Source organism: Drosophila biarmipes, chromosome 3R (genome assembly GCF_025231255.1).
Source record: "Drosophila biarmipes strain raj3 chromosome 3R, RU_DBia_V1.1, whole genome shotgun sequence".
Lineage (NCBI taxonomy): Eukaryota > Metazoa > Arthropoda > Insecta > Diptera > Drosophilidae > Drosophila > Drosophila biarmipes.
The window spans coordinates 29,041,900-29,056,753 of record NC_066616.1 but is presented as its reverse complement, the minus strand read 5'-3'; the positions used below and the strand labels follow the sequence as shown (position 1 = coordinate 29,056,753).

At 42.2% G+C, this 14,854-nt stretch overlaps 4 protein-coding genes across 7 annotated transcripts in view; 3 read left to right on the top strand and 1 right to left on the bottom strand.

The window, feature by feature from the left end:
• Positions 1-8,147, bottom strand: part of LOC108025200 (protein tincar) — a 63,415-nt gene extending 55,268 nt beyond the window's left edge. For 3 of the 4 annotated variants that reach the window (XM_017095520.3, XM_050888662.1, XM_017095522.3), the window contains exons 1-2: positions 7,876-8,147; positions 6,012-6,097 (exon numbers count right to left, since the gene is read on the bottom strand). The gene's annotated coding sequence lies outside the window, so the exon portion shown is untranslated. The remainder of the gene's footprint in view (positions 1-6,011; positions 6,098-7,875) is intronic. The other variant, XM_044093156.2, reaches the window with a different exon arrangement.
• Positions 8,148-8,701: 554 nt separating this feature from the next.
• Positions 8,702-10,585, top strand: LOC108025526 (chitobiosyldiphosphodolichol beta-mannosyltransferase). Its single transcript, XM_017096051.3, has 3 exons — positions 8,702-9,371; positions 9,428-9,988; positions 10,051-10,585. Exons 1-3 carry the CDS (start codon positions 8,812-8,814, stop codon positions 10,268-10,270), a joined length of 1,341 nt encoding a protein of 446 aa, XP_016951540.1. The 5' UTR covers positions 8,702-8,811; the 3' UTR covers positions 10,271-10,585.
• A 235-nt stretch (positions 10,586-10,820) lies between these two features.
• LOC108025485 (zinc finger protein 771) lies at positions 10,821-12,504 on the top strand. Its single transcript, XM_017095999.3, has 4 exons — positions 10,821-11,020; positions 11,078-11,799; positions 11,859-11,978; positions 12,037-12,504. Exons 1-4 carry the CDS (start codon positions 10,904-10,906, stop codon positions 12,353-12,355), a joined length of 1,278 nt encoding a protein of 425 aa, XP_016951488.1. The 5' UTR covers positions 10,821-10,903; the 3' UTR covers positions 12,356-12,504.
• A 139-nt stretch (positions 12,505-12,643) lies between these two features.
• LOC108025038 (zinc finger protein 354B) lies at positions 12,644-14,786 on the top strand. The gene is made up of 4 exons (XM_017095294.3): positions 12,644-12,900; positions 12,960-14,005; positions 14,117-14,230; positions 14,295-14,786. The coding sequence occupies exons 1-4, from the start codon at positions 12,793-12,795 to the stop codon at positions 14,470-14,472; spliced, it is 1,446 nt and encodes a 481-aa protein (XP_016950783.1). The 5' UTR covers positions 12,644-12,792; the 3' UTR covers positions 14,473-14,786.
• The last annotated feature ends 68 nt before the right edge of the window (positions 14,787-14,854 follow it).

The window sequence follows — 14,854 nt, the reverse complement described above, 5'->3', positions numbered from 1 at the left end:
TGCCACGTGGCTGGTAATGCGCCCCCCTTTTCCAGCTCCCTCCCCTGTGATTTTCCCTCTTTTTCCCCCGTTTTCGGAATCCTTTAAGCGCCATTTAGTTTCAACGAGCGCTTAACTTAATGAACACAATGGGCGGAAACCGGTTGAGAATGCTGCGGAAAATCTAATGGAAAATGTTAGAGCTTCTGCCATTTGCTATCTTTGGAGTCGCAATCCCATTGGAGCACATAATCAGTTTTTAATAGCCCCCAAAAAGGACATAGATCAACAATAGCAACAAGAACCACACGATGGGGAATAGAAAATAGAGAGTTACAACTAAAAATGCCATTAATGAAATGATGATGACGACGAAGAAAGTTTTGCACGACCCAAACACATAAAGCAAAAATTCCCCAAAGTCAGAGCTGGGAAAACAAAGACGAATCGGAAGTGGAATGGGGAAGTACACAGTAATAAAATGGTATAGGGGTTCCTTAAGGCAAAATGTCAAAGATAATAGTATTAACTCTATACGAGTTACAAACACATTGTTAATATTAAGTGTTCTTAAATTACTTTCCATAGAAAAGATTTTTAGAAACTCTATATCTAATACCATATCCCTTCTACATTTCTCCCTCTGTAGAAGCCAAAAACCAGGAAGTGATAGAGACCAGTCTCAGCTGCAAAACGATGAGAAGCAAAAATAAAACATAAAACAAAATGCCCAAAAAATTAACGACAAATTGCGCATCATTAAAAGTAAAGAGGGAGACGCTGGGAAACTTGGAAGGAGGTTGGACATATGGGGGTTTACGAGGGGCGACCGAGACGAAGAGCCTGCCAAAGCCAATAATGAAGGCGAACGCACGTTAAGAGCGAAATGAAGCCAAAAGCCCAAAAGACTGACAGGCATTGAAAGAGGCCTTAAGGGCACCGGGTATAGGGATGCCTGCAAATTGTTAGGGGGAATGGAGGACTTTTTACCTCCAAATTGTAAGGAAGAAGGTGGATTTTTAAGGATAGAGGAAGTGGCGAGGAGAAGTGGCTCCTGCGTGGGTGGGTGGCTATTGGGTGGGAGTGGCACCGCCTGCGGCAACACCTGGGCGCAGTCATTTGTTTGATTACAAGCCACGAGAAACAACGACAATGAACCCAAATTGAAGACGGTAACGTGGAAGTAAGAGGCTGGGGCAACGAAATAGACCCATCACAGTCTTGGCACCTCGCCACCCCCGCTGATGAAATGAAAAATATTTGCCCATTCATTTTGTTAATTTAAACTGGTTGATCTAATATTGTTGATTTTGCGCAGCGAAATAATAGACCACAAATATATGTGTTAAAAAAAATGTCTTATATTTTGAGTAAGTTAAATTTATCTTGAGGAAATAATACTTGAAACTCTTTTTAAGTGAAAAATTGACACCTTAGATAAAAAATTAGTTTAACCCCCTTTTAAAACAACAAATATATTTTTTGTCACATTTTTTTTTTAACAATATGACACAAAGTTATGCTCTTTAGAGCCAAAAGAAAATGAAGCTTCATTTAATTTTGAAAATGTATGATTTTTAATGGTTTTTTATGAATTATGAATCTTACAAAAACCGGCCAAGTGTTGTAAATATTAATCGAAGTTAAAGTATACTATTAAGGCAATAATATTACCCAAATCTATCAGTATTTCTATGGTAACGATAGACGATTTAGAATTTCCTGAAAAGTGCATTTCGATTGCTAATCGGTTAGTTTTTCCCAGTGCACTCAGCTTAGTTTGCGGCAGGAACAGCGCTTAATTGCCCGACAATGCAGCTGCCCCGAAAACACACGCACCAGCACATCCTTCTGGCAAGATGGGCCAACCTCATTTGCAACAAGCTGACAGGCGCCAACGTCGAACCCTTTGCCCCTCTCCCCGCCCCTCGGGTGCCCCTGCCAAATCCTGGCCACAGAAACCCCCTGTTGCCACCATAATGACTCACTCACTTTGTGGCAACGGAGTTTACCAACTGCAGAGGAGTCGGGTTTCGCTGCTCCTTGCCAGTTTGTATTTAGGTTTTTTCCCTTATTTTCTGGGTTTTTTCTGTTTTTTTTTTTGGGAGGTGTGACAAGCCACCGGCTCAGCCGAGGGAAGCGTGTCCCGTGTCCTGTGTATCCTGTGTAACCTATGTATATCCCAGGCCCGTGTCCTGGCACATGTAACATGGTGTTCCCTTCCCTTTTTTCGAGGGTTAATTTTAATTGGTTTCCAAAGCATCAAGTGAAAAATGAAAATTCTGTGGCCAACAAAAGAAGTTATGTTTAACATGGCCAGCACGAAAGTCTCATTAAAATTCGATTCAACACGGTCGGCATTAAAAACAAACATGCTCGAACAAATTGCCACGGGGCATGATTATTTGATGTTCGACCATTAAAAATAACGTATAACAAGAAAAATTAAGGTAACTGAAGTGGGAAAAAATGAGTAACTTTAATAACTATTAATATAATGTAAAAACATATTGCAGTTTGAAAAAAAAAAATACCTTTAAGTTCATCTATATATAAATCTATGGACTGGAAACTAAGAGTCTTCGCACATTATAAAATCATATCTGGAAAAACCATTTTCCTCTGGATTCCACTTTCATTCTCCCACAAAGTCATGCCAGAGAGAACATTTTAATTAAGTTCACACAAAAGAGCCACTGAAGCTGTAATCGAGATATTTGAAAATGACATTTGAGTTATTTGCCTAGCAGCTCTGGCAGATATTTAAAGTGAAATGCTAGATTATGATGTTTTTTCGTGTTATATCATCTCTCGCTATGGATTTCCTTTTTAATAAATTTTCCGAGCACCACAAGCTGGAGCTCTTGGTCTTGGTCATTTTAATCAGCATTTTTCACTTGGCCGCAGCATTTTTTATGTTTTTCTCGCTCCGATGTCCTGAAAGTGACCGCCGCAGTGGCAGCTATTTACCCGCCCACCGCCCCTGCGCCTCTACGCCCACCTACCGGCTGCCACGCCCCCTTTCCTTGACCGGACTTTGTACACACCGCACTTTGTTATGTTTTGTTTGCCTTTGCCTTGCTCTCGGGCCTTTTGTTTGCACTTCTCGTGATTTTCCTCTCTTGGTGTATTCAGTTGTTTTTTTATTTGCCAATTTTTTGCCTTTGGTTTTTTACTTCCAGCTGCTGCTGCGGTGAAGCTGTGGCTCAGTTTTTAATCAAAACATAATGTAAAAAGGATGCAAAATACACAGCCAAAGTGGCAGGCACTGGCCCAGCCGAGTCCATCTCCCCTCCAACCTCTCCATTTCGACTTCTAAAAAGTGTTTGCCCTGTCGCTGTTGTTTCTGTGTCGTCCATTATTCAAAGCATAATGTCACAATAAACGTAAAAGGTGCAAAATATGGCCCGGAGGCAACAAGCAAAGCAACACCAAGTGCCAACAATGGGAAAGAGCAGTGACAACACAAATATACAGTGCAGCTTCGACCAAGGAAAAGTTTTCACCGGTTGATTATAAGGTCTTAGTTTGGCTGACCTGTTTAGCTTCTTTAAATTTAGGCTCCTAAAATATAAATATTTTTTTTTTTTAATTTTCATGTCATATGCAACTTGTGGCTAGATGTATATGTAGATATAGATATCTCCGATGGGAAAAATCCGAAATACTTTTATAACATTGAAATGTAATAAATACTTTATATCCAATTTTTACGTCACTTTATTAACATGATCTACATAAATCTCTTAGCTCCAGTATATTTTTATTAATTTTCCCCACAACTAGTTCAACATCCAGACACCTCACTGTGGTCACAAAAGAGAGTTACTACAAAAGAGCCACCGTAATGGCAGCGCAACAACAAGAAGAACAACTCAACTTAATAACACTTTGCAGTTGTCGCTGCCCAGGGCAATCACCCGGTACATATTTCCGCCAACCCATCAGATCCCGTTCCATCCCATCCCTTGCCCTCCCCCTTTCAAGAGGTGGACTTGGACTGCATAAATTTGGAAGCGGAGGACGTGGTAAGGAAAAAGTTCATCACCTCCCCTTCTGCCGCCTCTCTCCGCCGAGATATTTGTTGTTGCCGCAATTGTTGCATGCCCGTCAGTCAGTCAGTCATTTATTCGGTCAGTCAGTCAGTCACTCAAGCTGCCAGTCAGTCAGGCATTCAGTCAGTCAGTCATTCGTGTGTCCATGTGCGGGGATAAAAGCGTCAACACAAATGACCCGCTGGCAACTTGCATCTCCGGCATTTTAACGGAATTTCAAGCACCTTGCAAAGGACCAGTGGGAAATTGAATCTTTCAGATACAACATCGTGTGTCCTCACTGAGATGTTACTCTAGGATAAGTTAGTTGATATTACAAAATATTTTCAAGAAGAGCGAAGGGTTATAAGGTTATTTATAAATATAAAAATGTTTAGGTACTTAATTTAAGTAAAAATCGTATCTAGGTATGTGGAATAATACCATCTTTTCAAAACGTTTAACTGTAATAAAGTTCTGGCACTTAAACCTAATGTGCTAGACAGAGACAGAGAATAACTCCAAATGTGCCATTTTCTTCAGCAGAAGAATTGCTAAAGACAGAGAATCACTCTAGTCATTGACCCGAAGAGAGCATTCCAGCTATCTTTCATCTTTCTTTGTTTCTTCTGCTACCTGAATTGGTCCGCGTAATTTGCCTTTTGATAGCCCCTAGTCCACACATCTCGCTCCAAGCTGTTCCACATGTTTGTCACGTGTGGCGAGTGAACTCAATTACCCTGGTACTCCCCTTTAGCCAGAAGCCCTCCTCTCTGTCATGGAGAAAGCACTTCACGAATTGAAGTGCAGCGCGAGAATTAGAGAAAAAGAGATTACGAGAGGACAACAAGCACTTCCGCAGCTATTTTCCCTGTTTGCCCCGGGCGAACATTTGTCGATTGTTATTTGGAAAATGTCAAGGCACTTGATGTTGATCACTGCCCTGCAAGAGATCTTGCAAGGCACTGGGAGAAATCAGAAGCAGATTGAAAATTATAAATGTATGTTATACTTTTTCTTATTTATTTTTATTTATTAAAGGGACCCAAAGTGTTTTTAAAATATATATGGGCATATTTTTAAATTTAAAAAATAATTCTTTTTAGAATGCTAACCATTACAATCAGTGAGCTGAATATTAACATAATACTTGAAATTGTTAAACAAAATGTAGTTAAAAAAAAAATTAGAAGCAAAATCAAAATTAAAAGTTAAAGATACATTTCCATAAATAGTAAGACTAGATTTTCAGGTACACCTTTCCAAGACCTTTTTTGAATTCTGATACCCTTCATACCCTAACACCATAATTACGATATTATGATATTGGCGTGCCGTCTTCTTGAGGTAGGTATATCTATAAATCTAAATCCCACATTTCCTTATTTAGCAGTAGTGAGTCTCAGTGCTGGGCTGTAAATCAGACGAGTGAGGTGCCGGCGAAAATAGAAAAAGGGGCCTGGATGCGTAGCACTTGCCCCGATATCGCCGCCTCTTTCCCGCCGCCCGATGCCTTTAATTATAGCCACGTCTCGTCTGCGAAGCGGAAGTTTGTTTAGGATATTTGGCATTATGTACAGGCATTTTACAAGCTCACGCAGCTGCCAGCCTGCATACATGCATGTGGCGCCGTCTCTTCGGATTCCCTGACTTTGCCGACTTTGCCCCTCCTCGGCATACCTCCCTCGGAATATCTCTGCCCCATTTGGAGACCATATATGCCAGGCATCCGAGAGTCCACGATGCGAATTATTCAAATAGCTCGCGCCTGCCTTTGGAGCGGTCTGCATGCGGGCCATACAGCCCGACGACTTTGGCATACAAATTAGATGCAGCGATAATCGACTATTCAGGTTGACTGCCTCCGCTCCCCGACCCACCTAGCCATCCTAGTCATCCATGAAACCACACCGCCCACCACCCACCGCCAGTCCCCTAAGCCCCCTAAACCCCCTTTAACCACCCAAATGCACACACGCACCGGCTGCAAAAGCTTACCTGTCACGGGTTTTTGCTCTTGAGCGCCCTTAAAGTGAATTTTTCAGTCCAAAATAATCCCTTCTTTGATATGTCTGCCGGTGTAGCTGCAAAAGAACAATTTTCCAGATACGATTTTAGGTTTTTTCCTTCTTTTGCAAAGGCGAAACAAATTTCGGTGACATAAATTCAACATGAAATTAATGTTAATCCTGCTAAAGCAAAGGGGAAAATGTCGCAGACAGCAAACGTGCATGAAAAGAAACGCAAGGCAAGTTTATACGAGAATATTGCATTAATATTGCAACGAATGGGAAATTATAAATTAGAAATGCAAGAAAAAAATGAGTTTTAAATGTCGAGTATAAAGAAATACGCAGAATACAATAAGCTCTTCTGATTATTAATTTACTTTAAAAAATGAGATACCTTGATTAATTTTAGTAAATGGAAATATATCTTTTTATTCGAAAGAGTGAGATACATATTCACATTTAAAAAATATTAAAACACAGAATATTTATCTACCGGTATTTGATTACAAAGATAAATATTTCAGGTATTTCATGCATTTTTAGAGATATTCTCGTAAAAATATAAAAATTTGATTCTTTTAATAACATTTTCCCGCATAAACCGCTGTAAGAAAAATGTCCTTTTTGATTTCGTGTCTAGACCGAGGATAAGTTTTCTATGCCAAATGCTGCCATAAGGAAAGAGAATGGAAAAGAGCGCAAAAGGGCGACGGCAGCGCAAAAACTTCTGCAGCGCAATAAAAAGCCGCACAGAAATCAAAAATCAAGAGTGGAAACTTGCGGGCCAACCCCATGAGATGGGAGTTGGAAACTCGGCAACAGCAACAGCAACATCAAGTCCTCCCATTTACCCACCCAGGGAAAAGCAGCCATCCACCCAGGCAGCGGTGCAACCACCCCCCGTTCGCCACCCACTTTTGGGGGTGGCAGTTTGGCTATTTGCCTTTTGCGAAGGACGCAGGAAGCAAAAGGACGCTGCGCGGAGCGTATCGCGTCTGGATCAGAAATTGCAGACGGGCCTAATGGGATAAACTAGGTGTAGCACACACACTCGCACAGCGGGGGCCAAAATAATACAATTTGTCTTGTGGAATACTCCAAAAATGATATTGTGTACGAATAAATCATATTTGGAATCTCAGTATGTTTATTGAAAACCTTAAAGTTTTGAAAAAGTAAATTTACATAAAAACATGTCAATGAAACCTAAATATTTATGTATAATTATTCCTATTTTAAAAATAATAACTTAAAGTCAAAGAATGTTTTTTTATGAATTAGAATAATTATTTACTCTTAAAAACCCTTTCTTTGAATAAAGAGGAATTCTCCTTATTTTTGCTGCTTATAAGATTTATTAATATATATTAGTTTAAATTTGACAATTGTTAAATACATATTTAGTATCTTAAGAATTGACTTTAAGAGACGAGATCTTATCCAACTTCCTTCAACAAAAAATGAATAAAATATTTATAAATCTACAAGATATTTGTTTTTAATATTTTGGCCGCATCTGTGCGCATTCATTTATAATCCCAGACAGTCGTGCGACAAATTTCATGATAGCACTAGAGAAAATACTACGCGCATAAAAATGCATAAATGGAAAACAAAACCGGCTGAAGCTCGGAAATCGTAGTGTGTGCGGTGTAGGAAAATTTGCATTTCCACTTCATCGAAATTCGATGGCTCGAAATAACCCCACACAAACACTTATACCTATGGAAAAGCCACCCACACACAGACAAGCAGACAGGCGCCAACTGGAGGGTGGAAAACCGGCTTGTTTTGCCGGCGAAAATGCGTAAAATAACGGCAGTTGGAGTGCTTTTCCAGATTTTACTTACCGGCGAGTTTGTATTGTATCTGAAAGTCCTTGGTAATAAAACCTTGATAATGGTCAGACTTTTGGTTTTTATTCTTAGGTTTTTCTTCACCACTTGGTATTTTAATAGATATTTTCTCTATTTTGTTGGCATTAGTTAATGCAAATATTGTAGCACAGCTTTGTGGGCAGGCACACACACTGACGCACACGCGCACATAAACACAGAGCTTGATGTCCCGTTAGAAAGGCGCCGTACTCACGAGCCGCGACGTCACGTCCGAACGAATCCGAATTTTCCGCGGGAATGACGTAGCGAACTGGATTTGAAAATTCAGTTGGCGACAGTGTGGCCAGTTCGATCAGGGGTGGATTTCGCTGAACTTAGCTTATCTCCTTTTAGGCGGCATTTTTAGGGGACGCAAGCAAGGTCATACCAAAACATTCCAAGTTTAGATAAAATGCTAGTCTTGTTTGATATTTTTATTATAAAACAAATTTAATATAACAAAATGTCAAATAATATATAAGATTCAAATCACCTTAATCTGAGAAATGTTATATGGCCAGGTGGCATCACTATTCATTTAGCTTGGACTCCAACCATCATAGTTGTCTGAGCAAAAATGAAACAGGTTGGTATGCCGTGTCATCAAGGGTATTCTTTCAGCTGGTTTAAAAAGTTGTATTAAGAACAATCAAAAAATGTTGTATCAGCATTTCAAAAACTAGAAAAATAATATAATTTGGTTAGACAATCTAAGTATTAATTTTAATCGATCTTATTCATTTAACATTACATTTTTACTTAACAAGGAATGCCCCTACTACTTTCATAATTTTCCAGATCCGTGGCATTTTCCAGCTATCCGGCTGAAGCCACCGTTCCCTTCGGAGGACAACAAAACGCGCAATTGCCGAAGATCAGAGATAAACCACGGATTTTTCCTGCCCCGCGATGACGGAAGCGCCGCCCAAGAAGCGCAATGCCTGCGTCATCGTGCTGGGTGACATCGGACGCAGTCCGCGGATGCAGTACCATGCCCAGAGCCTGCTGGAGGAGAACTACCACGTGGACGTGATTGGCTATCTGGAGACGCGGCCGCTGGAGGCACTCACCCAGCATCCCTGCTGCCGCATCCACGAGCTGACCGCGGTGCCAGTGACGAACCTCACGCCCAAGCTGCGACTGCTTTTCAAGGCCTTCTGGCAGACACTCAGCCTTCTGATGGCCCTCATCTCCATCGGGCGACCCAGTTTCCTGCTCGTCCAGAATCCCCCGGGGATTCCCACGTTGATTGTTTGCTACCTGTATTGTGCCGTCACCAGGACCAAGCTGGCCATCGATTGGCACAACTACACCTACACGGTGCTGGCTCTAGGCATGTCCAAGGGGGAGCAGAGCCCGCTCATCCGACTGGTCAGGCGACTGGAGCGATACTTTGGTGCCAAGGCACACACGCACTTCTGTGTGACGCGGGCCATGCAGGAGGATCTGCAGCAGAACTGGGGGATCAGGTGAGGCTTTCTAGAGTCCTAATTATAGCAATCTTATCTATGACCCATTTTTTCAGCCCCGTTAAAGTTCTTTACGATCGAGCGCCCTCCCAATTCCATCCCATCGACCTGCCCCAAAAGCACGAGCTTTTTTTGAAGCTGTCCCGGGACTATCCCCAGTTCCAGGCTAAGAACTCCGACCAGTCAGATGTGCTGGAGGCCACTGCTCTTACCCAGAAGCTGACCAACGGCAGTGTGCAATACAAGCCGCAGCGACAGGCTGTTCTCGTCTCGAGCACCAGTTGGACGCCGGACGAGGACTTTGGCATACTCCTGAAGGCCTTGCAGGCCTATGAGGAGACGGCACTGGCGGAGCCGCTCGTATATCCCTCGCTGCTGTGCATTATCACGGGCAAGGGACCGCAAAAAGAGCACTACGTGGCGGAAATCGAGAAACTGGAGTGGCAAAAGGTGTCGGTGATCACCCCCTGGTTGGAGATCGAGGACTATCCCACTGTGCTGGCCAGCGCAGATCTGGGTGTGTGCCTGCACTGGAGCACCAGCGGGTTGGACCTGCCCATGAAGGTGGTCGATATGTTCGGCAGCGGCCTGCCCGTCTGTGCCTACGATTTCAAGTGGTGGGTGTTTCTAGTACCTTAATAATATAAAGATAATTTCAACCTCCAATCTTCTCTTGCAGCCTCGACGAGCTGGTGAAGCACGGCGAGAATGGCTTTGTGTTTAGCGACCATGTTCAGTTGGCCGAGCAGCTGAGGATTTGGTTCGAACATTTTCCAAAGAATCCGAGTATCCTGGAGACGCGGGCCGGTTTCCAGCGCAGTCTGCAGGAGTTCCAGGAATTGCGGTGGCGGGAGAGCTGGCGCTTCGTGGCTGCTCCCGTTCTGGAGTCACTTCTCTAGGGCATTTCGAGTTGTTTATTTAACAAAACATTTGACAATTACACTTTAAGACAGACTTTCTAGTTACTAACAATCCATTGTGCACAAGGGGCTAAGCAGATAATATATGTGGTTCCCCTAATTTCATTCTGCAGAACTGGCTTATTTATTTGACTAACCTAACTAGTAAAATAAGTACTTACGAGAAATTATTATTTTGTGAAATTTGTCGCGCAATGAAAAAAAAAAGGTTTAAATAGTTATTTCCAGTCAATTGTACATAACTAGGTACTTTCCGTCAGCAAATAATAAATAGTTCATAATGACCAAGTAAAACTCTGTTAATGTGCAGTTAATAAATTATAAAAATAAATGATAATAAGTAAACAAATTCAAATTTTTTAAATATTTAAAATATTACGTTGGCCACCGAATGTCAAATAAAGAAGAACAAGCATCGAATATAAGGTCTCACTAAAGGCGGTTGCTGTCCCTGCTTAGCAGTGTCAGCCTCCTGGCATTTTTGGTATATGTAGTATTTTTCCCAGAGCGGGACGCCATTATGGATCGACTATTCCGCAGTCACACTGTACACTTCACCGGCGCAATATTTTTTTTAATAGAAACTAGCTAAAATAATACATTTTTGCTACCATGGCCACGGAATGTCGCATCTGCGGCGAGCGCATCTTCACCCCGCATCCGAAAAATATTTTCGAGCAGCGCAACCACCGCATTCGAACTGCCATCGAGCAAATCACTGGACTAGAGGTGGCGTCGCTTCCCTTTGAAGTCTCGAACTATTTATGACCATCTCGTCACTTTTAGATTGTCCTGGAGAAGCTGCTGCCCCAGCACATCTGCTCCTGCTGCCTGCTGGACCTCAGCCAGGCCATCGCCTTCCGGCAGCGATGCCTAAAGACGCACGAGGTGCTGCACAAGGGACACACCTCCGCCTCCTCGCCATTCTACTCGAGAGTTCCCAAGGGAAAAGCGGCCGAGCAGCGTGTAAATGACGATCTACTGCTGAAGCGGGAAGTTGAGGAGGATTTGAGCGACGCGGATGATGATAAGGAGTTCCTGGACGAAGATAAAGAGTTCTTGGAGGACGTGAAACCCGTCATTAATTCGCCACCGTCCAAGCGAACACGACAAGAGGACCAGAAGTTGCCCAACAGTCAATCTCCACGTGTCATGGTCAAACGCCTCCGCGTGTCGGAGGTCCAGAAACCAGACAGTCCACCGCCCCTTGTGCGGAATCCAGGTCGCAGGGTCAGAAAGCGGCGACCAAAGCCAAAGGTCGACCGCTCGATCAAGCGCTATGTGTGCGACCAGTGCGGCTGGTCCTTCAACGATCACAGCAACATGAAGGACCACAAGCTGCGGCACTTCGCCGAGAAGTTTTCGTGCGACGACTGCGGGCGCAAGTTTTACACCATGCCACTGCTCCGGCTGCACATTCGAGTTCATCACAAGGGCGAGAGGCCGTATGTCTGCAAGTTCTGCGGCATGGGATTCGCCAATAGTCCCACCCGCTGTCGGCATGAGCGGTAAGTGGTTAAGTCGCCCAGGAGTAACTAGACCCATCTCAATATCCACCCATTCACAGGCTAGTGCACGCAGACCAGCTGGCTCATGCCTGCAAGATATGCGGTAAGCGTTTCAACAGCGACAAAGGTCGGGCCAAGCACGAGGAGGGACACAAAAGCGACCAACCGGATGTTTTCTTGTAAGATTACCACAACATTTATCCGTAATAGACATTTGAGCATGGGTTTCTTTTGCAGCTGCGTCACCTGCAATAAGGAATTCAAGGAGAACTCGTTCCTCCAGCGGCACTATACCACCAAGTACCATCGCAAGCGGGAGAACCTGCTGGTAGAGGGTAGCAAGGCGGAATCCCAATCAGATGGAGACCCCGAGGAGATGCCGGGATATATGGAGGAGGGTCAGGTGGAAATGGAGGATAGTCAGGCCGAAATGGACGTACTTCTCGAGGATATCGAGGAAGATCAGTACACAAACCACGAAGAACTTGTGGAAGAGGAGCCTTTCGAGGATTTCGTCTATGATGAAACCATCACGGAGGAGGAGCTGTACACTTAAGTAAAACGCAGTTGGCGCCAAATGTTCACAAGTGTCAATATCGAGCACCATTTCCAGTTCGATAGAGAGCTCAACTTTGTTATAAAAATAATTTTAATTATGGCTTATGACTTCTTAATAATAATAATAATATCTGATAAAGACACTAATCTGGCTTGTGGAAAATGTATATTAAATAAACTGGATTCTATAATCAACAAGTTCTTTTGCTAGTTCCGAATCCCTGGTTTCATTGAAGGAAAAACAGTTATTTTTTGAAGACGATCTGGCAACGCCAGAATTATCAAAACAAAATATTCCGGAGCTTGACTATGATATTGTAATTTCCGGGAATAAAGTGTACAAAAATATTAAAACCGTCAAAATACGGTTGGGGAATGGGTACCCCATCCTAATTGGTAAAAAGTTTGACTTAAGATATCTATAGTATCGTTGAAATGGCTGTACAATGTCGTCTGTGTGCCTTGTTTTTCTTCCAATTGAATCCCACGATCATATTCAACCGTGGTATTCTCGCCAAGATCAAAGATCTCACTGGATTATGGGTAAGTTGGGGTGGTTTTACTACAGTCCCGGGTTTCTCATTCTCCGAAACCATTCACAGATACAAGAGGACGAGCACCTGCCGCGCCACATTTGCCCATCTTGTCTGAATGAGCTAAGTATATTTACCGAATTGAGGCAACGCATTCAACGGAACCACAATATGCTACATCTCAGAGGAATGGTCCCAAGTGCCCAGGATCTGGAGTCTCAACTGTCAAGTTCGGATTCAGACGCGGATTTCTCGTATTTCGCCACAGAATCAGAGGAATCCTATGACACCCAAGGTGTCGACAATCAAAAAAGTATACAGGACCTCATAGATTGGAAACTATATAATTTGGAAACACCAGAATCTAAAGAGCTTGAAAACTTCTACAAGTACGATTTAAATGAAAGTGATCATGAATCAGAGGATTGTGATGCTTGGTCTAACTTAGAAGGCACAGATGCATACGGATCAGAGGTTACCATAGAAGATCGTAACTTAAGTGTATCCGAAGTTCAGTATCTAAATACGAAGGCATTTGAAACTGATAAAGAATCGGTTGACTACGAAAAATGGGAGCCATACAGTATTGCAAATCAAGACACTCAAAAACTTTCTGTTCCGATAGGATTTCCAAAAAATGGTCAGGAATTATCAGTTCCAAAAGAAGGTATTGCAAAAGTCAAAAAGCCTTTAGGTTCTTCGTTGGCAGCATGCGAAAATGTTATTCGCAAAGATGATTTTAAAGGCCGTGGAGGTAAAATCATCCAAATTAAAACAATGCTTACCATTCAGAAAGCAGGTTCTGCTCCTCTGCAACCGAAAGACAGGACCGTTGAGAATATTCCCAAGCCCAAAAGGAAAAGGACCCGGAAAGCTCAATGCCTGGACTGCACAGAGTGCGGAAAGTCCTTCAAGACCACATACAACCTTAAGTTGCACCTGGTGCGCCACACTGGTCGTAAGGATTTTGCCTGCTCTTTCTGCGAAAGGCAATTCGTTTCCAAACATTTGTTGAAACTGCACGAGCGAGTCCGCCACTTGGGAGAACAGCCCTTCAAGTGCAAATTCTGTCCAAATACTTTCTTTACCAGTACGGCTAAGAACCAACACGAGCGGTAGGCCATCTTTTTAATAAATATCATTATAAAAGTATAAGACCCCTTAGTTGATTTTTACTCCATACCATTCATGTATCTTAAGAATTAACTTTGATTTTATAACCGCAGAATAAGACACATTAGAGACCGGAGCTACAAATGCGATGAGTGCAACAGAGGCTTCAACACCAAGACGTGTTTGAATAAGCACAAGTTCTTGCACACGGGCATAAAACCTTATTAGTAAGTGATCAAACTGAATTGAAAAATTAAAGAGTGTACAACCTTTGGTCTTTTTTACTTCCAGCTGTGCTGTGTGCAATATTAACTTTGCAGAAAGGGAAAAATTAAAGAAACATATTAGCACACAGAACCACCAGAAGAGGGCAACAGCAATCCTGGATGCAAAGCAAAGCTTGGAGTACGATGAAGGAAACTCGTTTATTGATTCGATCTTAACAGAGCCGAAAATATTGTACACCTAAAATGGGATATTTCATTTTTAAAAACACTACTTGGATGCTTTGAGGTGGGAGATACATATTTTATACTGATTTAAGAAAGATCTCTGTGCGTAAATATTTTCCTTTTGTTTTGGCACTGGACTGCCGCTTTTTAAGTTATTTTAAATTTCGTGTAAGACAATAACACTATTATTAACGTTTTTTGTTTCATTTTTCTATGTACCACTACTAGGCATTTATGTTTTTTGACGATCATAACATTTTGAAAAGATTATCTTGTTTAATGGAAATTTCATTTTATATTTGACAGTGCAACAGCCATACAGTTAATAAATACTTATATACTTATATAACTTTGTTACTTTGACACACAAATAAACTTAACAATTATCTAAGAGCTGTG